The sequence below is a fragment of the Heptranchias perlo genome, chromosome 32 (genome assembly GCF_035084215.1).
Source record: "Heptranchias perlo isolate sHepPer1 chromosome 32, sHepPer1.hap1, whole genome shotgun sequence".
Taxonomy (NCBI): Eukaryota; Metazoa; Chordata; class Chondrichthyes; order Hexanchiformes; family Hexanchidae; genus Heptranchias; species Heptranchias perlo.
The window spans coordinates 14,286,826-14,313,836 of NC_090356.1; the positions used below are offsets into that span (position 1 = coordinate 14,286,826).

The 27,011-nt window shown below is 41.4% G+C and overlaps 1 protein-coding gene across 1 annotated transcript; it reads right to left on the minus strand.

The window, feature by feature from the left end:
- Window positions 1–1,147: 1,147 nt before the first annotated feature.
- lrrc47 (leucine rich repeat containing 47) lies at window positions 1,148–26,115 on the minus strand. The gene is made up of 7 exons (XM_067970437.1): window positions 25,512–26,115; window positions 21,609–22,067; window positions 19,997–20,113; window positions 11,929–12,044; window positions 10,306–10,408; window positions 8,650–8,739; window positions 1,148–2,339 (listed from the first exon to the last, which is right to left on the minus strand). The coding sequence occupies exons 1-7, from the start codon at window positions 26,082–26,084 to the stop codon at window positions 2,085–2,087; spliced, it is 1,713 nt and encodes a 570-aa protein (XP_067826538.1). The 5' UTR covers window positions 26,085–26,115; the 3' UTR covers window positions 1,148–2,084.
- Window positions 26,116–27,011: the final 896 nt, after the last annotated feature.

Sequence of the window (27,011 nt, forward strand, 5' to 3'; positions counted from 1 at the left end):
GGGGTCCCATCGGTGGGGGCAGAGGGCAGCAGAGGCCCAGACTTTCCTTGCAGGGTCTGGAAGAGCAATCCTGGCCCCACGAAAGGTTTCAAATTTACCTTACTGGGCCTCCGCTTCTTCCAGACCAGGTTTCACTGAGCGGTGGTTAAAATGCCATTGGAATCCTATGTATGTGATAAGACCCCGATTTGCATAAATGTATGAGGTCCCCATCCAGCTCAAGGGGTGGGGAGGGTGGGAGTTGATAATGTAACACTGATGATCTTTTTAAAATAGAGGATTATAGTAAAGACCCAAGATCAAATTCCACTCAAGATCATTTGTTTCTCTTGTAAACAAAAGGCATAAACGTGATTCACAACTACCCCCTCTAATGACTCAGCGACTTTATCTAGTTAATAGCTGAGCAATACAGGCCAGGAAGGTCCCACATCTGACCACTGGTCTGTGCTGAATTAACCCTTAGCTGGCGTAACAGAGGTAACAGAGGTACTACAGTTGACCTTCTAGGTTAGGGAGTGGAAAATTGGTCACGGTTCCCATTCCTCATCACTACCTAGAAATCCCGATTGGAATTGGGCCTCTTTGGACGTCAAGTGTGGACAGGATAGGCTCGGCTATGATGTTCCCTGCAGTCAAAAACGGTGATAAAGTAGGGTAGTAAGGCCCAACCAGTGGCAATGGAATCGACCTCAGCAAGGATTCAACATCTTCAGAAATTGGGAAAAAAATTGCAAGAGTAATGCGATGAGAAAAGTTTTATGAAAATATTTGGCATTGCTTTAAAAGGACTCACAGGATTTCAAAAATTCTGTTGACTATAGAATACCATACTTTTGGTAAAACTCTTATTTTCCCCCCCACACTTTCTCTATTGGGAAGGTCTAACCTGGAGACTTGTTCACAGGCAGCACCAGCATTATTCCTCGATTTACCTGACTGTAGGTGTACTTAAATAATATCTTCCCAACCAGTTTTCATTCTCCCTCTACAAAGAGCAAGAGGACATGTGCTTAGTGATAACTTGTAGTTCTGCAATGGTAGAGATAACACAAAGTAATTGAGATATGTAAGGTACCACATAACCATCTGATCAGTCAGTTTGACAACATACTTGTACAGACAACTTAAATGATTCAAGACACAGTTTACCAATGATGTTATTTTTATTTCTAGTATTAGTTTATTAATGTAGCAATGCCATTCTACAGTGTTTACCAAAATCAGAATGGATTTATTTCCCTTTCTTCCCCCCCTCACTTTATTTTTCTTTCCGTGGCACTATCTCCAGACCCCCTTTCTCTATGCGGAAAAACTGGTATCCTCAAACACTGCAAGAACAGACCAATGGAGCAAATTAATGGAGTGCCAATTTCCAAAGCAGAGTGTGACAAGTTTCCATAATGGACTGAAGGGATGGAGATTTAAAATGATAAAACTTAAAAAAAATAAAAACAACAAATTAGTAACTACATCCAATTTTATACTGAAGGCTGTACTGTGACAATAACAATAATTGGCCATTTTGGACAAAGTTGGCAGAATATTGCTGAATGGGTTTTGTTTCACAAACAGGAGAGTAAATTGGAACTGATTTCACTCGGTCCTCTGATAATTAACAAGACTTCACCATTCGCTTAAGCTTTCTTAATTTATGTTACAGAGTTTTAATACATTGTATTATGATATACTTTTTTTTCCCTCCCTTCTCTCAAAAGGCGCTGATTCATGTTGGAGTATACTCTATGGGCACCAGCCACCCTCTTTTATCTCATGTAATTGGCCATGCTTCATCTGTGAGCCTAGACAGTCAGTTCACATGCAGTATCCAGAAGAGGTCAATGGATATGTTGAAAAGACGACTGAAAAATGATTGAAAACCTTTTGTGATGCCCTCTGTAGTTGAACAGACAACTTTGGTTGAATAATGGTCACTTGGGTGGGGTACCAAAAACCTGCACCTTCAGGAGAGAAGGGGAAGCTGATGGTGTAAAACTGAAAAAAAACCTCCAAAAATAAATAGCGCAAGTGCCTCTTCGAAATTTAACGTTCCAATAAGGTCATGAGAAAGATTGTGTGTGGAGTTATCGGATTACAGTGACATAACTGATATCCACATTTAAGTCAGTTTTGGCTGGGTAAACGACCTTCAGGCTCCCCTCAACGTCAACAACCCGCACTTGTTTCACTATCAGTTCAGGATTGGCCGTTTTAATCAAGATCCGATCTATTACGGGTTCTAGCTCTGCGGTTTTGTCACTGGTCACTTCAGTTTCTTCATCGGATACAGACTCCTGCTCCTGGTTTTCAAAGGTGAACTTGTTCAATTCTGCCATACGCTGCGTTAAAAAAAACACACAAGTTAAGGCTTATTGTTGACAGCACAAAGTATAACATTTCAGTGAAGTTCACTAAATTATATCTGAAGCGTTCCAGACTATTCCCAGATACGTACAGAGTGCGTTAAACATTCAACCAACCAAAATAAATACAAGCATACAAACATGGCTATCGTTTTTCACAGTGTTGACTACACTATACAAATGGAATTACTATAATTTTTTTCTTGATTAACCATAATATGAAACACAGTATGGAACCCTAGTTGATCTTTCCCCCCCCCCTTACAAAGACACTAAAGTCAATGGAAGTGCCCCTACCATCACCCTAACTGAATTCAGTACTGACTGGAATTGAATCTAGCACCTTGTTGGTCTGCATGGATCAGCTACCCACTGAACCTTTCTGGGCAGTGCACTTACCAATTGAGCTATCAGAGCCATACTGATCTGCATTTATACATTTTTTCTATTACATCTCCTATGCAACAGTAACCTTAATACGGCAGTACACTCTCAAACTGATCCCTTCCCATACACCAGTAATGCCGGAGACACATTCTCCAGTTTCCTTAAGTACTTTTCACGTACAATAGCTGGAAATCCTAGAGTTATAAGAACAGCAAAATAGTGCCAACATTTCAACTTCGAAAAATCAAACCTGTGGGCTGAGCCAACCAAAATGACTACATAAACATGGTAGAGCTAAAGGAGGGTTTGTGAATCATTCCGAAAATCCTGAGGATGAACACGTGAAAACTGGAAAAAAATCTATTGGTGCTACAGGCACACATTTGTTTTTAAAAGCAAAACCTTCACAATTTTGCTTCTGATTGCTGTGCTTCCCCCAACGGAGGAGGAATGTTACATATAATCCAGCCCCCACAAGAGCTTCATTGGCCTGCATGGGCAGACTGAGCCGCGGATATCCAGAAAACATGCATACTCTTTGAAAAATAAAAATTAGAAAGGACAGAGGGTAAGAGCAATGGAATGGGATTAAGTGGATAGTTATTTCATAGAATCGGCACAAGCCCAATGGCCTCCTTCTGGTCTATAAAATTCTATGATTCTTCCAACAATCAATTTTTTTTTTGGTCAGTCGGGTGGTGTCTGCCATGTGTAAAAACCCACCACTGAATTTAAGATTCTCCAAACTAAACTGAAAAATACACAAAACAGTCTGTGTCCAAATCAGAGTGCACACTCCCCTTTCCCACACCAACATGTTCCCATTAAAAGGCTTCTACTGGCAGATGTTAATAAAACATGCTGCTCTGATTTTAGTGTTACAAAGGACATACAGCTCAGTACAAAAAAGAACTGCACAGCACTACCTTGTGGTATAGAATTTTAGTCTTCACCAATAGTTCTAATTACTAGTTTATAAGTGATTCCCATATCCAAACTCAAATTCATTCTTACACCAATTGTACCAAACTTGCATTAGACTATTACCCAAAAATAAAAGATACTCAAATACAGTGAAAATGGTTAACATTTATCGAACAAAGAAATTGGCAAGAACTATTTTGGCAAGTATATTTGTACTGGCGTAAAAATTCTACTGCAATCAAGGATCTAAAGCAGCAAGATGCTTTACTGAATCGCCACATAATCTTTAACTTTACTATACACTGGTCCTTCAATCACTCGTTTCATGCTTTCAAACTGGTTAGTGCAGTCTAGGAGCAGATTTTTTTGTACAGAATCTTTTCTCCAACAACATAATTGAGTTTGCTGCCCAGTTCTCAACCCTGCTTAGTGATCTTATTGGAGAGGGGAGATAACATAAAATGTCTGGACCTCAGTTCTTGCTAATTGAACTTCACTGATGGAAAGGGGTGAGGGAAGAGCTTCAGAATTTACAGATGAAAATAAGCATCAGATCATCAATTTTCTATTTTTTGTTCTCATCAAGATTAGGCAAGTCAATTCTGTGGAATGGAGCACCTTTCTATTTGAGTGTCCAGTGTCACCATCCAGATATAAAGGAAAACACACTCTACTCTGACCAAAATACGTCAAATCCAACCTACTATACCAGTGCAAATCATTCTAATTCCCATACCAGACATCCTTATGGCCTCTCTGATAGAGACTGACAATTTCTTGCCAAATTGTGGGTAGTCATGTGTTGGGAGCAAGTGACCACCTGGCACTGGTGAGACTGACCCTTAAAGCCACCATGGAGGAGAGATATACACCCAGTCTGGGCTGAATTCAAATCCAGGTCTTAGAGGCAGCACTGTAAGCCACTGCATCTTCCAAGTCCCTCTGTCGTTTTCAAACTTAACAAGTTTATTTTTTTTGAAGTTTCTCCTGACAAACTGGAGATTGAATCAATAAATTTTAAAACTTAACCTTCCTCCCAGCAAGGATTTTGCACTAGCAAAGATAATCCATAATAATTAAGTTGCAAAAACATATGGTGCAACTTAATAGAAGATACAGTCACAGAACATCACTGGTTCAAATTTTGCTGTTGTTGTGGTCATTCTGGAATGACGTGATGTCGACCACTGCGGGTGCATCTAAACTATAACGGCACTAATGCTGCAGTTATGGTATACATACGCCCTGAACCATCGGAGCAAAGCAGAGTGAAATTTCCTGGAGGAGGTAGTCTCATTCCAGTTCACTTTGGAATCAGTTTGGGCCTTCACACCTGGTTTACATTCCAAGATTTGCATCACTGCAAATCAGTTTCGGCTTTGTACCAATATCAAACTTGTGGGGTATGAATGCAGCATACACAAATTCTCTTTACAGTGCAAAATCTATCCTCTCAGGGCCGGTGAAATATATTAGCACCTTCACTTTAATGCTCCTGGCATCTGATAGAGAAACCGCACCAGATGGAATTTTTAGGGACTCGCCCATAATTATAACATGCTATTGTGTGATTAACAGAACATAGTGGTCTAAAACTTATATAATTGTACCGCAAACTACTCAACACAATCAGATTGAACAAAGCTCTTTTGCTTTTCAAAACTTATATACAATACTGATTATTAATAGGTTGAAACTACAATGAAACGGGTGGCATTCCTTGGTGTAACAAAGACCTCCAGCATTGTATGATGGAAAGCTGCTTATTATATGCAGGAGCAGCTCAAATGTCACCACCGAGGATTTTTTTGTTCATCACATTTCACCACTACAGAGTTCACAGTTACCGATCAGTCATTTTATTAAGAAATATTCAAGTCTAAACTACATTTCTAACTTTCATTGAAGGTGACAAATTCATCGATTGCGCTGCAATTTCTTTTAGCTCGTTTTTCAAATCGCTTATAAATTTTATATGGAAACAAGTATCAGTGCTCACCAGACACCTCAACGCTGTGGCCATGTTTTCAAATGCTTCAAACTTCCCCATTCCATTAATGACTTCTATTATTATCCAGGAAAAACAGTACATTTGTTTACAACCCGGTGGTATTAGGCACAGAATAAAATTCCTCAAACAGGTTTAGGGAAGAAATCAGATGCTTTACTCCAAGTGAGGCACCATTCTGCTGATTAACCAGCACTTTTTTGCAAATACTTTTTGTAAATTTAAATGCGAAGGTAGTGTAATAAATTGGATAGCCAGGTGGCGAAGGATAGAATACTAGAGCCTGGTCTTCAGTTGCTTCCAAGCCTTTAGTCAGAGATCCATATTAACCACTGTGCACCCCCTAGATAAGCTCTCATATAAATGGATACAAAAGAGTTGCCAATTGATACGCACCGCCTGAATACAATTAACACTAATTGATATAAATCACATGGATACAATTAACAGATAGTGCTATGTTAGAGCATGATGTGGAGAGGCCAGTGATGGACTGGGGTGTACAAATGTAAGGAATCTTACAACACCAGGTTATAGTCCAACAGTTTTATTTGAAAATCACAAGCTTTTGGAGGCTTTCTCCTTCGTCAGGTGAGTGTCGGATTCCTTGAAAATTGCTGCATATATAGTCAGAGAACAATGCCTGGTGATTACAGATAATCTTTCCAACTGCCCGTTATCAAGGCAATCAAATGAATTGAATAGTGTTCAGACAGAGAAACATTAGATACCAGACTACTGAATATACAAACGGCCAGAACCAAAGACAGAGAGGGGGAGAGAGAGAGAGAAACATCCGAAAGGAAGAGAAAGAGAGAGAATGACCAGTTGTATTAAAAACAGATAACTTTTTTTTCCCGCTGGTGGGGTTACGTGTAGCGCGACATGAACCCAAGATCCCGGTTGAAGCCGTCCTCGTGGGTGCGGAACTTGGCTATCAATTTCTGCTCAACGATTTTGCGTTGTCTTGTGTCTCGAAGGCCGCCTTGGAGAACGCTTACCCGAAGATCGGTGGCTGAATGTCCTTGACTGCTGAAGTGTTCCCCGACTGGGAGGGAACCCTCCGGTCTGGCGATTGTTGTGCGGTGTCCGTTCATTCGTTGTCGCAGGAAAGGATGCCCCGGAGCATTGTACATTGGTGAGACCATGCAGACACTGCGACAACGGATGAACGGACACCGCACAACAATCGCCAGACAGGAGGGTTCCCTCCCAGTCGGGGAACACTTCAGCAGTCAAGGACATTGAGCCACCGATCTTCGGGTAAGCGTTCTCCATGGCGGCCTTCGAGACACAAGACAACGCAAAATCGTTGAGCAGAAATTGATAGCCAAGTTCCGCACCCACGAGGACGGCTTCAACCGGGATCTTGGGTTCATGTCGCGCTACACGTAACCCCACCAGCGGGGAAAAAAAGTTATCTGTTTTTAATACAACTGGTCATTCTCTCTCTTTCTCTTCCTTTCGGATGTTTCTCTCTCTCTCTCCCCCTCTCTGTCTTTGGTTCTGGCCGTTTGTATATTCAGTAGTCTGGTATCTAATGTTTCTCTGTCTGAACACTATTCAATTCATTTGATTGCCTTGATAATGGGCAGTTGGAAAGATTATCTGTAATCACCAGGCATTGTTCTCTGACTATATATGCGGCAATTTTCAAGAAATCCGACACTCACCTGACGAAGGAGAAAGCCTCCGAAAGCTTGTGATTTTCAAATAAAACTGTTGGACTATAACCTGGTGTTGTAAGATTCCTTACATATGTTACAGCACTGATGGGATACTTATTTGTAAAGCTTCTTACTCAGCTCAGATTCCCCCCTTCAAATTTTAGCTTTAAAATGATATGTCAATATGCCTCAATTATGGACCCCTATGAACATCCCTTTAGTGATGGGCTGTCAGTCATGAATATCCCATCTGCATATTTGTTCCACAGGATAACAAACTGTTTACAAGTCTTGCGTTAGATCAGGTTGAGTTGGCTTAAGAAGGTTTTTTGTTAAAAACAAGTTTTTGCGGAATAAGGCTAATATCTGGAGACTTGAAGAGTAAACAGACAAACTCAGCTTGAATGTTATCCATCACAACAGTGAGTACTGATGCCACTCTGTGGAGCAGACGTACAGAAAGTAATGTCTCTAATAACCCCTCCAAAAGCTCTTACCAAACTGGAGTTTTGTAAAGAGAGATTGTTCAAGAATTGAACCTTGGCAGGTAGGGGGTGGCAGACACAAAGAGTGAGGAGGAACTTTTTAAAAAATTGTTAATGATTTAAAAAAGGCTGAAGTAGGAGTCCAAAAGATGCAGAATGGGAGCCTTATGTTTGGTGTTTTTAAAGTTGAACCATTATCCAGAAACATCATCGAGGATTAAAACTGAAGCATATCAAGCATATTTAAGGAAACAAGTGGAGGAGGAGAAGGAATTGAGGTGGCAGTAAGGATCAGTGTAATATTAATCAACGATGATACCTAACTTCCCCTTTAAATCTATAATCCAGTGGGTAAACATACTGAGCCACACAAGCCTGGAAAGCCCTGCGGAGTCAGCTGCAGCAGAACTGAGGATATTACAATTGGCCTCACTAATCCCAATATTCAGCAGAAAGTGATGTGACTGTTAGGCAGAGAGGGGATTGGGCTCAGATTTGGTGCATCCCTCTTTCTTTTAGATGACCGTCTTTGTTGTTGTTGTTGTGGTCTGCAGAGAGTGACCTCCATGTGTCCCTTTCTCCGTTTATCACTGCCGCTTTCTGCATTTCTCCGTGGCCCCAGAAACTGAAGAGGCAACGCGTAACTAGCAAAAGTCCGTAGTCCAATAAAACCACATGGTTAACACGTGAGTAAGGATAAGTATAGGCTCACTATGTAACCAGTAGCTACAGGACAACAAAGAAAATAGAACAGAACAAAGCGAAAAGCACCATCGGCTACATAAAAATCCAGAAGAAGGTTTAGAGTTATTCACCACAATCAGGCTGTCCATCACTTCTTTGCAGACCTGCAGACTCGTAGAACTGGTTACTTCCAAGAACAGCTGACTGGTGGCTTTTCTAATCTAAAAACAAAAGGGATGGCAACATTGAAATGTTATGGACCGATGCGAAAATAAATCGTACAAGGAAAAAAAAATTGAGGGAGGCTCTTGCGCCCAAAATGTTAATCTGTGCTTTCGTTTTACAGGTGCTGATTGACCTGTTGTGCTTTTGCAACATTTTACATTTTTGGTTTTGAAAAATTAACAGCCAGCATCATAATCACAAATCTGAACTCTAATATTTAGGGACCTCAAAATGACCTGCCCTTTAGTCTTAAAACACTGAACAGTGCAGCAACTTGTTTCAATGCATTTTTTCCACAAAATTAATACCCCATTAAAAAGAAAAACGGCCTTGGGTCTCCCAATGGCTTATTGACATTACACAACCATACAGGCAAGGAAGGACCCAGGTTCAATTGCCAAACCGCACTGAGTTAACTAGTCTCAGCAAGATGGTGGTAAAGGAGCAACAACCAGTCTCCATGCACAAGTTACGATAAGATAGGAAAAAATATCTGCCAGGCTTCCCACTCCAGATTACCATCCATCCTGCAAACGCTGTTGGGACTACATGTCTGTGGACATTAGATGAGGACAGGATTGAGTTGGGATGCAATGCACCCCCCACCCCCCCACTCGAATAGCCTGCCGACACATTATCAAGGTTCATACATGAATAACAATCACTTGGGTGAGGTACCAGAGGGTGACTGAAGTCTGTCGAACCATATCACAAGAAGAAGATAGTGTCTTCAGGAATGAAGGGAAGAGAATTGGTAGGAGAAAAAGTATTTTGTAAGATCAAGTGGAGGTTTCACATCATTATTTTATTCCATTGAAAACAGTATGAGCAGAAGAATGTAAGTGATAGCAAACTGTGCTTCGTCAGTACTTCTACACCCAGGAATGGGTTAACCTCTTTACAATAGTACATAAAATAATCCCTTTGTTTCATGATTATTCTTATGTCAATCAAGTTCAGGGGCATTAGTACTCAGGAATGAAACACTTTCCATTTCAGGCATCCCGTGTCAACATTGAGGACTACGGGTCAGTGTAGCACAATCTCCTCTGCCACAACCACCAAACAGCAACTCTAATGCACCAATGCAAAACTTTTCTAACTTCTCCAAAATCCATTCTGTGGTCTCTCTGAGTGAGACTGCCAACAGCACTGAACTAGGAGTAGCTTTGTGCTGTAGGTCCATTTCTATCAGAACAGATTGAAACCGTCCAAATTCATGTCAAGTAGAGGCCTTACAGCCAGCAGATTGGCTTACATCAGGGTAGGCTGGGTTTGAACCCAGGTCCTGGAAGTAAAAATATCTAACCCACTGCTCACCTATTCCCTAAAACATTTTCAACTTCATGACAAATCTACCCACAACAACAAGGAATTGTATTTAATGAGAACAGTCATTTTAGTTTGTTTTTCATGTGTACTACTTGTCAAAGTTTTTCCTATAGCCTGTGGAGGACTACTGCAAAGTACAGCCTTAATGGAAAACTGAACTATAACTCATCCTCGGCCTCCCGTTGTATCGAGCCATGGCTAATTATTAGAACGATTGTTAGGACACATACCTTTGTTTTATCGCTGTTTGTGATTGGCGGGAATGAAATTACATGATCTTCCGCATCGACTAAACAAGGAAAATTTTCTTTCCCATTAAGTAACTGGAGATATCTGTAAAACAGAGACCAGCATTCATAAAATTCATGAGTAGTCTGTGGCCAAGATATTATTTTCTGTGCACTATATACTACACATACACCTTGGTATCATGTTGCAATTCTACATTAAAGTCCCATTATTTTTACCACTAGCCTTACTTGTGAATTGATCTTTCTGCCTCACAGATTCTAATGTGCTGGTGAGTTATTAGTTAGCATTACTTTAAGGCAAGAATTAATTCAATTGTTTTAAACAATTTGATGCCCAACATAAAATACTCGCACCACATCCCTGCCAGCATGTTAAGCATTCGTACCAAAAGATGGTGGGACAGAAAATCTGCCTGCTAGTGTCCATGTTCACACATGGACCATGACTACATAGATACAGTAATAAAGGGATGCTGAAGTCCATGAAATGGAACCACACAAACTGTCAACACCTTCAGAATTGAGGTTGAGAGGTGAATAGCAATTTGTAAATTTTGGCTAGAGCAATGTTATTCTGATTGCAAGATGAATTAGGAGGCATTTGTACAGTAAGTATAAAGTGTCCTATAATAGTAGTGACAGACTGGATCCATACCAAATTTAAATACCACATGCTCCAGTACCAGGAATACACACACCAGAATCATCAAGTAGAAGTTCATTTTACAAAACGATGCCACAACAATTCAAAAAGAATTATTTTTTCACACAAAACTCTGGTATGTGGAATTGCAATAGGAATGTTGTACTAATAACGCTTTATGAAGAAAACTTTTTTTTTAAAAAAGGGGGTAGAATAAGGGAGTTAAGGCAAAAATAATTGTTCAAGATATTGGTGGCATAAGGTCTAACCTTGGATGGGACTAACACAAAATGTCAATCAGCATGGATTCACCCCAGTGAATATACATACAATAAATTCTTGATCTCAATCCAACCATTTAGAAGAGGAGCCACAACTCCCCATTGGCTCATTGTATGTATCTAGTCAGGAGCTGCGTCACACACAGACTAAAAATGTCCTAGGCTCAATATTTGGACTCTGCTGAATTAGCTGTCTGGGTGGTGCTATGATTGACCTCAGTAAGGAGTTCCTGCTCTTGAATTCTATTCACCAGCCCCTACTGGAAGAGTATGTACTTAAATATCAGCTGAGAATAGGATCATGACTGGCTTTGATGATCCCACGGGTGAATAGTTTCCATGGCAATTACCATTTGGGTGAGAAACCAGAGGCTGCACTATACCTTTGGGATGATACCCAGCAAAGAATCAATGATTTCAGAAGAGGAAAAATAAATATACTGTTTATAAACAAAAAAGAATAATGCAAAGTCGACCTGTGCTATTCTCAGAAGTTTCACTCTGCCCCATGTCCACCCCCAGGAGGCTGCCAGAAGAATTTGGGGCTATGGCATCTGGCATTACTTTAAGTGAAAAACAGGTACCTGCATGGTAATGGATATATATTTAAGTAAACTGTAATGATGACAGAGAACGATGCTGCAACACTCCAATAAAGAGTGTTTGCGCTTTACTGACTTGTGAAGCCCAGAAACATTTTGCCGTTTCTTCTGTTTTCGTTGCTCATCAGCTTCCATCTGTAACTGTCGCACCAGATCAGTCGCTTTTATCTCTTTTCTTCCAAGTGGAGTAATCTGAAAGTACAAATAGAACTGCCTGAGTATTGAAAGTCGTCATAAAACTGGGATGTTATTAGTGAATAAAGGGATGGAGTACTGCCACAGGTGCCCCAATATAAGAAAATGTCATGTCATTTGACAGGGACCAACCAAGATAAAACCTTGCACTTCAGAGTTGGTGACAGTAACTAGAGGTCTCAACACACAGCTTATGATTAGAGCCATTGCTTCTAAATACGGTATGTTACTGTTGAGATTTCCATTTGCTAATATTTGCATTTATTTTAATTTTCTGATGGTTGGTTTACTTGCACTTTACAAAGAAAAAACTATTTATGAAAAATACTACATAACCCTCAATATGGACACAATAATCACTGGAGTAGCACTTTTATTCACTGAAATACAAGTGTAATTTTTGCTTTTCTCTCTTCTTCATTAAAGGGCACAAGGAGTTAAGTAAAAAATATTTACAATTTGCCTTTAAAAACTTGATTAAAAAAATCAGCTTTCCAGAAAGTAAATGAAGGATAGAGTGCTCAGTTTGAAAGTTGAGCAAGATCATCCTAAATAAGAGAGCTGATGAGCTTGTTGTACAACACAATTTAATGTACTACATAAAAATGATTACATTCAACAGCATTAATGATCAGCCCTGTAAAACACAAAGACTTAAAAAAAAACACACATAATTTTAAATCGGAGATGGGGGTGGCTCTTTTCGGGAGAAGAGATGATAGATGTGTTCAAAATTATAAGGGATTTTTGATGATAAATATGGAAAACTATATCCACTGGTCAGTGAGTCAGCAACTGGAGAGTATAGATTTAAGTTCAAAACAACAAAAGGAGAGGCAGAGAGATTTTTTTTTCCTATCTATGCAGAGGAATGTTGGGTATGGAATGCCTGTCTCTACCAGACTCAGTGCTGAAAGCAGAATCCATAATAACTTTTAAAAGGGACGGGGATAAATATTTGAAGAAGAAAAATTTGGAAGGGTACGGGGTAAGGACAATGGATAGCTCTTTGAGAGCTGCAGAGGCGTGGTGGGCTGAATGGCCTTTAATGATTTGTCACAAAGCCAATAGGTAAATGGGAATTTTTTTGGGTCTTTTGTCTCAAGTACGAGACCACACACAGTAAATGTCAAATGGTTTCAAAATTCCCCTTACACTAGAACACAAAAGACACCTGTCCACACATTTCTGGTCATTGTATTAATTCTCCCTCAGTCGTCACTTTAGACAATTAAAACATTTCAAGAACCATTCTGACAGGGTTATCACCATGAATAATGGACAATTTGAAGTTACCTGGCAGCTGCTCAATAAAGCTTAGCAATGTCAGTCAAGAAACAAAAAAAAGCCATAAAGACAGTCTATACTGGCACAGGTTTTGGACTCAAATTTGCATTAGAAAGGCAACTTTTATCAATCACTCAAACAATCTGAACAAGGTAATAACATTACATAACCAATAATGCTTTAAATACTATCCTGGGCTCCCCGAATGACTCAGTAGATAGATGCCTGTTGTGGATCCAGGAAGTTTGATTGCTGGTCTATGGCAATTTAGCTGACCTCAGTAAGCACAGCAGTTGGGGTACTATATTCTACCAGGCTAGGGAGTCCTCAATGTCTACCCCCCTCAACCACACAGCAATTGCCTCATCAAAATCTCCTTCCTATTCTCCTTGCTTAGCCTTTGCAACTAGCAACTTCTCGCTGTTGGTAATTTCAACCTATACCTAAATTCCCTCTTTCTCCTGTCCTTACTGAACCTCACCCTGCATGTCAACCTCCTCAACCCCATCATTACTCAAGGCCTCACTACCTGTAAGATAGTATTAAATAACAAGGCCATGTCTGACTATTTCCTTGTTTCACAATACACATCTACCCACCAGCTTCCACCACTATTCTCATTTTCCACCCCAGATACCCTCACTAACTCCCAATTTCCCCAAGACATTGCAACCTTTAACCTTCTACTCAACAGCTGCCTTTTTTTCTGTTTCTGACATCCTTACTCCACTACATCCCTCAAACTCCTGATGCAATTCCCTCCTCTGCACCTTCAAGTCCAAGGGCTACACAGCCTTGAGCACTCATGATGTATGACGGGCCAGATCTGGTTTGACCATCTCAAGCAATACTGCTTCTCCCTCTCTGCAGCCAAATATCCCACTGCAAGATCATCTTGGAGGGTGGGGACTAGCCCAAACTTCTCTATTAAAGCACTAATCACCTTCTTCAGCTTCATCCCCCCCTCCCCGCCTCTAAGCTAAGCATGAGAAGCTTGTGGATTTCTTCATTTCCAAAGTTGAGGCTACCTGCTCAGCTTCCTCTGCTGTCCTTGACCTCCTCAGTCTCACAACATCCCACTGATTGCCCCATACCTCACCCTTAGTCTCCATTAATCGGACCTTCTCCGTGAGGGCCTCCTGTTCCCATCATGCCTAACACTGGAACACTCAGCTTTTCTCCTACACCAACCTGTTCTGTTCACCAACAGCATAAATGACTCCCTTTCCATAGACATTGTTTCCCATTACCCCATGTTCAAAATTACAATGATCACAACCTCCTTATAAGGCCCACCCTAGGTTGTCCTCTCTAACTACCGGGACATCGCTAACCCTCCTTTCCTATCTAAGGTCTTCAAATGTGAAGTCACCATCCAGTTGGCTGATCATTTATCCCAGTTCAAATCTGCCCTTTAAAAATTCACACTGACTGGCCTTAATTAACTAATGGTTCTCCAAGTGCTTAGTAATTTTATCTCATATTACGGACGAGTTGTTTATCAACAACTGAAGCAAGACTAGCTGGCTGGCCTATCCGCATCTTTTTTGAAGAGGGGAGCCACATTTGTCACCCTTCAATTTTTCTTTCCCACTTCCCAATTTTGGAAAATTACAGTCAGAACCTCTGCTATTTCTTCCCTTGCTTCCCTCAGGATTCCTGGTTGTAAACCATCACATCCCTGTGATTTGTCTACCTTTATTAAAGTAACTTCTTTAGTACCATTAAATAATAACATTCACTTTTGATGTTTCTACAATTCCAATATCCACTTCCGCTGCAAACACTGAGGCGAAGTACATATTTTGCATCCCTGCCATTCCCTCACTTCCTACTACAAGCTTATTTCCCTCATTTCTTGGCAGCCCTACCCCTATCTTGATTATCCTCATTATTAAATGCACTCATGGTTTTTTTTGTTGCTAATTTTCTCTCATATTCCTTCCAAACCGTTCTAATTTCCATTGCTGTACCCTTTCTCTATCATTTGTCCTGACTTCCATTTTTATTATCTGGCTTGTAAGCACGAAGGGGTAAGAATTTCACTAGGTAAAATATTTTAATTGGGATTTCTATAGAATAGGATAATTAGCTGGTTCTGAATGGTACAGAATCCAAGACATACTAATAATTAAAGGCTTCACTTGATGGACTAGCAATTAGATGTAACAGGAATAAAATTATTGATAAGATAACAAAGGGAGTTAGACCGATCTTGATAGCCCAACAGAAAAAGAGCTCATAAGAACAGAAGAAATAAGAGTAGGCCAATCGGCCCCTCGATCCTGCTCCGCCATTCAATAAGATCATGGCTGATCTGATCCTAACCTCAAATCTAAATTCATGTCCAATTTCCTGCCCGCTCCCCGTAACCCCTAATTACCTTTACTTCTAGGAAACTGTCTATTTCTGTTTTAAATTTATTTAATGATGTAGCTTCCACAGCTTCCTGGGGCAGCAAATTCCACGGACCTACTACCCTCTGAGTGAAGAAGTTTCTCCTCATCTCAGTTTTGAAAGAGCAGCCCCTTATTCTAAGATTATGCCCCCTAGTTCTAGTTTCACCCATCCTTGGGAACATCCTTACCGCATCCACCCGATCAAGCCCCTTCACAATCTTATATGTTTCAATAAGATCGCCTCTCATTCTTCTGAACTCCAATGAGTAGAGTCCCAATCTACTCAACCTCTCCTCATATGTCCGCCCCCTCATCCCCGGGAATAACCGAGTGAACCTTCTTTGTACTGCCTCGAGAGCAAGTATGTCTTTTCTTAAGTATGGAGACCAAAACTGTATGCAGTATTCCAGGTGCGGTCTCACCAATACCTTATATAACTGCAGCAATACCTCCCTGTTTTTATATTCTATCCCCCTAGCAATAAACGCCAACATTCCGTTGGCCTTCTTGATCACCTGCTGCACCTGCATACCAACTTTTTGATTTTCTTGCACTAGGACCCCCAGATCCCTTTGCACTGCAGTACTTTCCAGTCTCTTGCCATCAAGAAAATAACTTGCTCTCTGGTTTTTCCTGCCAAAGTGCATAACCTCACATTTTCCAATATTGTATTTCATCTGCCAAATCTCCGCCCACTCACCCAGCCTGTCTATATCCCCCTGCAGGTTTTTTATGTCCTCCTCACTCTCCACTTTCCCTCCCATCTTTGTATCATCTGCAAACTTCGATATGTTGCACTCGGTCCCCTCCTCCAAATCATTAATATAGATTGTAAAGAGTTGGGGACCCAGCATTGACCCCTGCGGAACACCACTGGCTACTGGTTGCCAGTCCGAGAATGAACCATTTATCCAAACTCTCTGCTTCCTGTTAGATAACCAATCCTCCACCCATGCCAGAATATTACCCCCAATCCAGTGATTCTTTATCTTGAGCAATTATCTTTTATGTGGCACCTTGTCGAATGCCTTCTGGAAGTCAAAACCAGCTTGTTAACTGAAGTTATTGACAAGGGACAAGTTCAATTAAATTCTCCTCAGATGGAGTTGTATCTTAAGTTTTTGTACAATCATGTAATGCAGAAAGGTGTTAATTGTCACATAGTCGGAGTGAGAAAAATGTATAAAAAGTGGCAGACTGTGATGAGTATTTGGATTAATCAGCCTGAAATACTGAGCATTTGAATCCCCAACCATCAGGTGTGGTTATAAGCGCTATCTTTTAAGTGTATGTTTCAGTACTATTGCATGTACCACTGCTTAATCAATCCATGGCGCTTTGCCGCAAAGTTTCAAGAACCTTACTGATTGAGGAATAAATAGTACATGTAATGATAAATAAAATCCATCCTCTAACGCCATCTCTTATTTGAATCTTTTCTATTGCTTATGTTTGGATCTGTTTGTCAATTTTTCCTTCCATGTATTCTAGGCAAGGTCTTTATGATGTAATATTTTTTTCAGTCAAGTATCTTTTACTTTTTTGTTCTTACAGTGAATCTATTTATACGTGGTCACTGTTTCCCTTCATTATTCATAATCAGGTCAAGTAGTGCTTCCTTCCATGTCGCAGTAGCAATATATTGACTGATAACACTAAATCAAAATGAGCTGACCTCGCACAATAAAGAGTTACATATTTTAGTGTTGCTGTCCGTACTTAGTGCATGATGCATTGGGAGCATCGTGGGGAGTACTGGCTCAAGTGTTGAACGGCAGCAGCGTTACAAGGTCTGCTGACTGCCCATATAGTGCCACCATTTTTAGCTTGTGATAAATGGATCAGGGCACAATGATTCCTTTCAATAATTGACTAACGGAGGCCAAAAATGAAAAGTGACAAACAGAACAGTGGTCCTATTGGAAGGAAAAGGCCACCCTGCAGGATAAGTTCCTTTTTGGTATGGGTCACCCTTGAAGTACCCATTCCAAATGGGCACATTGTGTTCACAGCACAACTCAGCTGCTTCAGCTACATTGTGGGGAGGACCACTCATCACATCAAAACCAAAGCAATAGTGGGCCAAGCACGCAGCGGATGCACTGGCTTTGAGGGCCTCAAGTGCTTTGGTGATGCAGACCTCAAGTTTTCAGTGCCCCATAACGTGAGGAGTCAGTGCTCGATACATATCAGCATTACAAGCACAAAGTGCCCCATTATTGGCCCCATGCGTATTTACCCACTGAGTTATCAGAGGGGCCTTAGAATTGTAACAATGATTCTATCAGCATTACTTAAGCAATTCCACTTTTCTAACACCACATTTAGAGTGATGAAGGTATTGGTGGTATAAATGAATCTAATGAATGTGATCAAGTACTAGAGCAGCACACTAGTTTCAAGTTAACTGCAATCTCCAGTTACTGGTGTATCATGTTATTGCTTATTTAAACTTTCCATGGAGACAAAAATAAAGTACTGGAAAGCAGCTCATTCATAATTTACAACATGCCTTCCTTGTAAGCCTCAGGTGACTAAGCTTAGGTAGAAAGGAAACATTTTGTTTCCAACATGTTTTGTGGCATCCATTTCAATAACAGCTTTCACAAATGAAAGTAATTACTTTATATCCAAAAGTCAATGCCTTTCCAATTACTTAATGTCCATTCTTCCATACTGTATATTATCCCCTACAGTATTGGGGTTCCAAACATAAAGCTAAAAGTGATTAATAAACAAGTCAGAACGGTTCAAAAAATGCTGCTTTAGTTTATTTTATAAGTTAAGCCTCTGCTAAAAGAGTAGACAAAAGAATGAGGATATTAAGCATTCATCTGCTAATATTGGTAACTTGTAAGCTGATATGTACTAGCTGATCTCTCATGGCACAGTTCATGGTAAGATGGAGAATATTCTGTTTTATATAGATAGTAAAAATAGAAACTTTATGCTTGAAATGCAACAAATTTGCCTATCAGAGTACCTTTAACCTTTTAAATTGAGAAATCTAAGCAAAAACACAGCACAATCACGACTACGGTGAGAATAGGAGAATAGACTGGGTAAATCAGGAAGTGATTAGGTGTCCCAAGGTCAGATTTTAAAAACTTGTAGATGACAGGAGCAAGGACTGAGAGAGATTACTTGATGTTTTGATTCATGGAAGCTGTAATTCCAGCATTTTCCCGGTATTAGGAGCTGCCTTGGATCCTCCTAAGTGGCATCAGCAAGTGTACATTACAAACAAACAAAATGTATATCAATCACACATTTGGGTAAGGGTCTTCCCAACTGACAGATGTTGGCTTATTCACTAGTTTGTTAAAGTTATTTTATGGCAAAGTGCTATCGGAAAGTACGGTATCCTCAGTAGAGTCTTGAGTGACGGGAAAGAAAAAATGGGACAGCTCAGAGACCGGCAAAGGAAGATTCACAGGTTGATGTAACTCCTACAAAGTTGTATGTCTTCAGGTTTTCTTAAAACCAAAAATTTCTCCAAATCTTGACTTTTGTAAAAAAAAAATCATGTTTGGTAAATACGCATCCACCGTTGCCCTTAACAGTTACCGTCCCCTTTAATACTGTTGTGCATTTGAATTGGATGTGGCCACTGCAGTGTTGGGGTCACACAAGTCCTTGTTCAACAAGAGTCTAGGATGATTGCCGTCTTAACCCCGGGATTCAATTAAGGTTCGCACATGACTACCCCTGCCAGTTTGGTAAGCTTCAGCTGCTTTGACCATCTTATAATTTACCAATATAGTTCACCTACTTTTACTGCATTAGTTTTAGTGTAATACTTTTTTTAAAAAATGTTCATTTATATATTTAAAAATTACAGGAATGTAAGCAGAACTGGACACTGAACCATTATGTGAAATTTTGTTCTGACCCAAACGGATTCCTGTTCTGGGTAGATCAGGATGGGGTGTGGAGCTGCATACAACTGTAATGGCTACAGTGTGACTTGCTAAGTTGGACCAGAGGAATCTGCTTCAGCTGCATGCACAGCTCGACACTGTTTAAGGGTTATTATCCCAATCATATCAAAGTATTATAAAAGTTCTCATTATAACATTGATATACCACACTTACAATAGCAAACCACATGGAACATCTTTTTAACAGGCACTTCACCATAACAGTTTTTTACGGTTCACATGCACATTTCTATAGATGGAGCCTACTGTGCTTGTTTAATTATTTCTGCAAGTTAACACTCAAAACTTACTGCTCCAATATTTACATGTCTGTGCATTTTACCTTCAAAGAATGGGAGGGTCTGGCATCATACAGCAAAGGTCCCTTCACCAACTGTAGATCATGAGTTGCAATAGTTGCTAATGTTCTCCTCTGACAGACATCATCATGCAATTTGGTCTGGGGAGAGAGAATAAATAACGACTTTCGTTACCAAGCCATAGAGCAGAGGTTAGATGTAATCATGTAGTTGGAAGGGAAGAGGGGGGGGGGCAGGCAAATGGTTTTCCCCACAAACTCAAAAGTATGTATGTAAAAAAAAAATCATAGGTAACGCCTAAGGAATTGCTCTGATCATTTCCAAGTATTTTCTTCTAATACATAATATAGAACTTGAGGAAATGATTTGTGTTTGGGACGTTTTCTCATCTGAGGCAGGTCACATATTGAACACCAACACTTCCTGCTGTTGGTACACAACAATGGTTACTCTGAAGAATTAATAAAGATTATCAAATCATAATTCAGAGTTTATCACTGTGGCGTAATGTAGTAATAAGTATGCTTCACAGATTCTATGGCAGAATTCCTGATTGAGTAGTATTATTTCTGCATTATTAGTGAGCCTTCTGATTTTAGAGTTGAAGTTGATAATTACCTCCTTAAAAATGAATTCCAAAATTCGGGTTAAACAAAATGTCAACGTCAGCATCCTCCAGTTCTAGTGTGGCACATGCAGCTGCTTTATTGGTTTGGCACAGGAAGCATTTCATCTTCTCTCCTTACTCACGAGCACACCTTCACTCACCTGGGTTACAATATAGGTGGCTGAATAAGGTACCACAGGGGAGGGGATGGTGAGGGTGCACAAGTACTTTTAATATTATACTTTGTAAAAACAGTGACAAGTGCTTCATTTTATTTTATGGCAATTGTCACATCCAAAATTGTTTTGCTAATTAAGTTTGAGTATTCTGTTTAGGAACATTCTGTTGTTTTTGACCTGAAAAAGCAACTATTTGGTCACAGCGAAATCCACCCAAACTTATGAAAAATTAAAAATGAGCCTCAATATTTTAATTTCCTTGGGATTACAGTGCACGATTTGAAAACTGGTAAACCAGATTGACTCAAGAAGTTCCCTATATCTATCAGCGGTTTAAAGATTTAAATTTGCTTTATACAGACTAATTAATCGCATGGGTAATCTGGGATTTGCAGCACAGTTATAAGGTTTAGCTGCTTGGGTGGTTTAATCTGGCCTGTCCCTTTAAGGCCACTGCTTAGTTATTCTCCGTAGGGAGTCGTCTATACACATCCTGAGGTCAATTAGAGGTTAACTTCTGTTGATGAGGATAAGGTCTCCAGGTTGGCAGCTGTTTATAAATCTCTAGCTCTTCCCGTTGGGGAGACCAGATCATCAGGTTCAAAAGAACCCTGCAGGACAGAAAAGACTTATTTTTTAATTGCTCAGTTGTGATTTGCTGTTCTAGGAATTTGACATTTGAGCAAATGTGTAAATGTATCATATCCTTTGTATGTGTGAAAATGTGATTGATCAAAAATTCATAATAGATAATATACAACAGCTAAATCTGGACATGTCAATAACATGTACAAGGAAATCATAGTTTTTTCAAACTAACTTTGTGGAATGTGAGTTTAAAAACATTACCTGAGCTACAAGGAATCGTTTCAATGCATTTCCTGGTCTCAGGTTCATTCCTTCCACAATGCAACACACAATATAAGGCCTCACATCCTTCACATTGGGAGTGACTTTCACTAGCACGGTGGAAGGACTTTCAGAAACATGTAGCACTCGCACCACCAATTTGTTCAAGTCCTCCATCCCATCTGACTCATCATCATCGTCTTTCTTCAGAGCTTTCTTTTTCTTCCTTGCCTTTTCCTTGTTCTCATTTTTCTCACCACTGTCCATTTTCCCTTTCCCCTTGCCACGGCCTCCTGACTTCAGATAGTCCAAGATGGATTTCGTCTGGCATCCATTCACCATTTTTTCCAGTCGCTTATCTTTTAATTTGTTTCCTTTGAAGTTTATTTCTTTCAGCTTCGGACAGTCAGCAAGCTCACAAGGAATCTCTGAGAGCTTGTTGTTGGATAGATCCAGAGTCTAGAACACAAAGGAGAGAGAAATGCTTAGCAATTCTTGCACAATGAAAAACTGATATTTCTGGTGGGCATTATAGGATTATCTTCCAGTGTATCTGGTCACAAGAAGTTGCATTTCTATAACCCACACGGAAAGATACCTGAAAGTGCTTTACAGGGCACTGAACAGATTGGCTACCAAGCAAGAAAATGAAAGCAAAATGGGAGCTCTCGGAGTTCAAAAGCATAGTTTCGGGACGTTTTACTATGTTAAAGGCGCTATATAAATGCAAATTGTTGTCGTTGTTGAAGAAAAAGATCATAAGGCAGCTTTTGATGGCAGGGAGGTAGGTAACAAGACAATGGTATTGGGGAAAAGAGTCCAAGTAAGCAGTGGAAAAGTGGCTAAAGAAGCAGCTACCATTGACAAGTGGAGAGAACAGTGAAGGAGTAGGTTGATATTGGGAGGAGTGGAAAGTGCATACAGGAATGTACAACTGGAAGCGATGCTCGGGTAGGCTAGAGGGTAGCAACAGCCTTAGGGTGATGGAGGCAGAGCTGTCATCAATGTTCTACGGAAGCTAGCCCCATGCATCCAGATGGTTAAACCAAGGGGTAATAAATAGATGAAGAGGAGGGGCCAAGGATGGAACACTAAGGTACAGAATTGATGATGCAGGTACAGGAGGAGAAGCCATTACTATTATTACAATTTACACTTACATGGAGCCTTTAACATAGAAAAACATTCCAAGGTACTTTACAGAGGCATAATCAGATAAAAATGAGCTATGAGGGTGGTGATTTTGAGGAAGGAGTGATGGCAGCAGTTTTAAAAGGGAGGGGACAGTACTTGAGGAGAGGGAACTATTTACAATGTCACCTAGCATGGGGGCCATGAATGGAAGTTGGGTGGTCAGCAGTTTAATGGGAATGGGGTTGAGGGAGCAAGAGATAGATCTCATGGACAAGACGAGCTCGGAGAAGACATGAGGGAAGATAGGAGAGAAACTAGAGAAAGATGCAGGTTCAGGGCTAGGGAAGGGGGAGCCTTGTGGGAAGTTTGGTTTGGTAGGCAGTGGAAGTAGCAAAGGCAGCTAGATGGTAGCGATATAATGTTTATGATGCACAAGCAGGAGTGGAACCATGACAAAGCAGTGCTACAGAGGTGGACTGTGGAGGAGAATGATGCCATCGACAGTGTTGAAGGGAGAAGAGGCCAAGGAGGATGAGGAGAGACAGTGCGCCAGTCACACAAAACATTACTTGTGATTTTGACTAGCCCAGTCCAAGCGCAGTGGGCAGAACAAAAGTCTGATTGAGGATCTTGTACAGGAAATGGTGGAAGCATAATCACAAGACAATGATGTATTCAAGGACTTTAGAAAGGGAAGGGGGGAATGTAGAGAAAATGGAAAGATTGAGAGGTTTATTTAAAAAAAAATCGGTGTACCAACAGAGCTGTACTTATTGGGTAGCTCTAGTCAATTTTACAGTTATTGGCTGGAACATGAAGTACAATGTAATCCATGTTATCTGTAACCGTTACACAGGTAGCTCGATAGGTAAATGTACAGATCAGTAACTTTTAATTTCTTCTAGCCCCAGACTGGCAATTATTTTTTATAAACTTTATCAGCATGATGAGGCCAGGCCTGAAAAATATTAGTGTGGCATTAACTGGGTAGTAATAATTCCAAATTGTCATGCAATTGGGGAACAGGATTTCAATCTGCAACAGGAAATTTTAGCAGATCACAGAAATGAGCCAATGTGCCATGTTGAGATTTTAAGCAAAAAGTGCATATGTGTGACTTTTGGGTGAGGACTGAATCAGCTCACGTGCGTTGCTGCCAATCATCGAGTAATCTGCGGATGCTCCCCACCTAAACTCACACCTGAGGATTAATCAGTTGGGTGAGACACTGAGTTGCCCCTGCCTATGGAACTTTATCCCAGAATGAACTCAGAGGCAAATGTGTCCATTTGTGCTCTCTGGGTACAAACCAAATAAGGGTGCAGCAAGACAACATTGAAGAAATAGTCGGAGTGAGATTTACAATCAGCAAAGTGACAGACTGCAAATCTGCATAAATAAATGAAGTTGGGTTTATTTTCCCCCCCAAAAGATTTACATTGAAACACATTGCATTTTTAAACCTAAATGAACGACAGACAAGCCTGCAACCGTTCTGGTGATGTTTACAACCTGCAATTTATGAATTATTTTTAAGTGTTTTGCCAGCTGTCATTCAATTGTGTGGATGCATATAACATATCAGTTCCAGTCAGCACAGGCACTTTTTGGTGTGGTTCATCAATTCCCACTTTGAGAACTAGCTGGTGGTAGGACTTATACCAATGACCTTGCTGCCTGAGTTGGGGAGGGGTAAACTGGCCACAGTCCCCATTCTTACAAAACACTGTTAGGCTACAGTTGGAGTACTGTGTGCAGTTTTAGCTGCCACACTATGAAAAGGACATTAAAGCCAATAAAGCCTGTACAGCATATGCCAAGGATGGGAAATTATAGTTATGATATGAGACTTCAGATACTGGGACTTATTTCCACAGGAACAGAGAAGGGTAAGAAAACATTTTAAGAGCTTTTTAAAATTCTGAAGATTGTTCATGAGAGTAAATAAGAAATTACCATTTCCTCTGATTGGGGAGTCAGGGATGAGGGATCATTAATTCAAAATTGATGAGACGCAAGGAGAGGAGTCAGGAGAAATGTCTGTGCAAAATATTGTTGGACCAAGGACTGCTTTGTCGCAGGGAATGGTTAAGAGGGTGACTACTGCATCTTTTGTGGGAAAACTAGCGGAATACTCCAAACTGAACAGGATACAGGGCATTGGGCGGGGGAAATGAGCGTGACTTTAGGATTAGTTTTGAATTCCTCAAGCAAAGAGCCGGCACTGATAATGGGTGCTCTAACCAAGGTCCTATACAAGTTTAACATAACCTCCCTGCTTATCAATTCGATCCAGCTAGAAATGAACTTGAGTGCTTTTTTTATGGCTTTATGAAGCTGCGTCGCTACTTTTAGTGGTGTATGTGTGCCCCCCAGATCCCCCTACCCCATTTAGACTCTTATTTTCCAAGCAGTATGAGACCTCCTCATTCTTCCTACCAAAATGTACCGCCTCACACTTATCAATATTGAAATTAATTTGCCAATTACAAGCCCAGTCTGCACGTTTATAAATGTCTTCTGGTATTCTGCAACAGTCCTGCTCAGTATTGACTCAGACAGGTGAGATTAGACTTGGTTCTGATGCCTCCAGTCAAACAATCCGCCCAACGCCATCTGGCCTCACACCTGAAGGCGAGATGGCGGAGGCCCCAAAGTGGACTTTAGGAGAATAAAACACTGGTTAAACTCAAGACGAACGGTCGCTAATTTAAAGGGGGCAGGTCCCCCCCCCCCCGCCGGGGGCCGGGGGCCAGGGGCGGTGCTCACCCGCAGGGCCGGCAGGTCACTGACGGACGGGCTCAGCTCCTCGATGCGGTTGTTGGCGGCGCAGAAGGTGCTGAGCAGCGACATCTCCTCGCTGAATATCTCCTCGGGGAAGGCCGACAGCTCGTTGCTGGAGACGTTGAGCACGGCCAGGCGGAGGCAGCGGCCGAGGCTGGCGGGCAGGGCCTCCAGCCGGTTGGCGCTGACGTTCAGGCTGTTGAGCTCCCGGAGCCGGCCCAGGCAGTCGGGCAGAGCTCGGATCTCGTTGCCCGACACGTCCAAGACCTTCAGGGCCTCCAGCTCCCCGAGCTCGGCCGGCACGGCGGCCAGCTTGTTGCGGCACAGCACCAGGCTCTGCAGCTGGCGCAGGCCGCCGATCTCGGCCGACAGGCACCTCAGGCCCGGGATCTGGCTGATCTCCAGGTAGTTCAGCAGCGGCAGCCGGTAGAGGCTGGGGTCCAGGCCGCTCTCCTCCACTCGCTGCTCGATTTGCGGCCCACGTAGCACCAGCTCCCGCCGCTTCTCCCCCAGCGCCAGGCTGATCTCCGGCCACATCCCCGAGGCCTTCGCCGCCATGACACCAGCACAAACCGGACGTGACGCAGCCTCCGAGCCCAGCGCGCGCGGTCGGGACGCTGTCTGTGGCGCCTCCTGCCGGTCCAGGCGGCGCACTGCACTCCAGTTATGTCCTTTTTTTTCAATCTGCAGGTAATGGTTCTGCTGTTAGGGAAAGTAAAAGTAAATCAAAGGGAGATTCAATATAAGTTAAAAAGAAAAACCAATGTTATTAAAGATAGACAAATCTCCAGGACCCGATGGCTTCCACCCCAGGGTATTAAAAGAGGACATTATTGATGTGTTAGTGTTGCTCTCGATTCAGGAATTGTCCCCTTGGATTGGAAAATTAAAAAGAAGAAATCTGGAACTCTCTCCCCACCCCCCCCCCCAAAAAGCTGTTGAGGCTAGCTCAATTGAAAATTTCAAAACCAAGTTTAATAGATTTTAGGGTATTAAGGCTTACGGAACCAAGGCGGGTAGATGGAGTTAAGATACAGATCAGCCATGATCTAATTGAATGGTGGAACAGGCTTGAGGGGCTGAATGGCCTACTCCTGTTCCTATGTCAGCATTTAGACCTCCTCTGGACCCATCTTTTGTTTCTTTACTTGTCCCATTACCTCCCCCTTTTGCCTGGCCCCATTATCCCTTTTGTCATTTAATCTCTCCAGCCCTCCACCCTCTCACAGACCTTTCCCTTTATTCTTACTTTTCCCTCCCCCCTTCCCCTGGCTCTATACCTGCTTATAAACTGTTAAATCTGTAACTTCTTCCAGTTCTGATTAAAGGTCATCGACCTGAAACGTTGGGCTCAATTTTCAAATTTAAAACGGGTGGGTTGGGGACAGAGGGCATTGAAAATTGCCACCATTTCAGACCCGCCTCCAACCCGCCTGTTTGCGGTTTTCACCGGGGGTGGGATGAGTGGCAGGCGACCAACCCGCA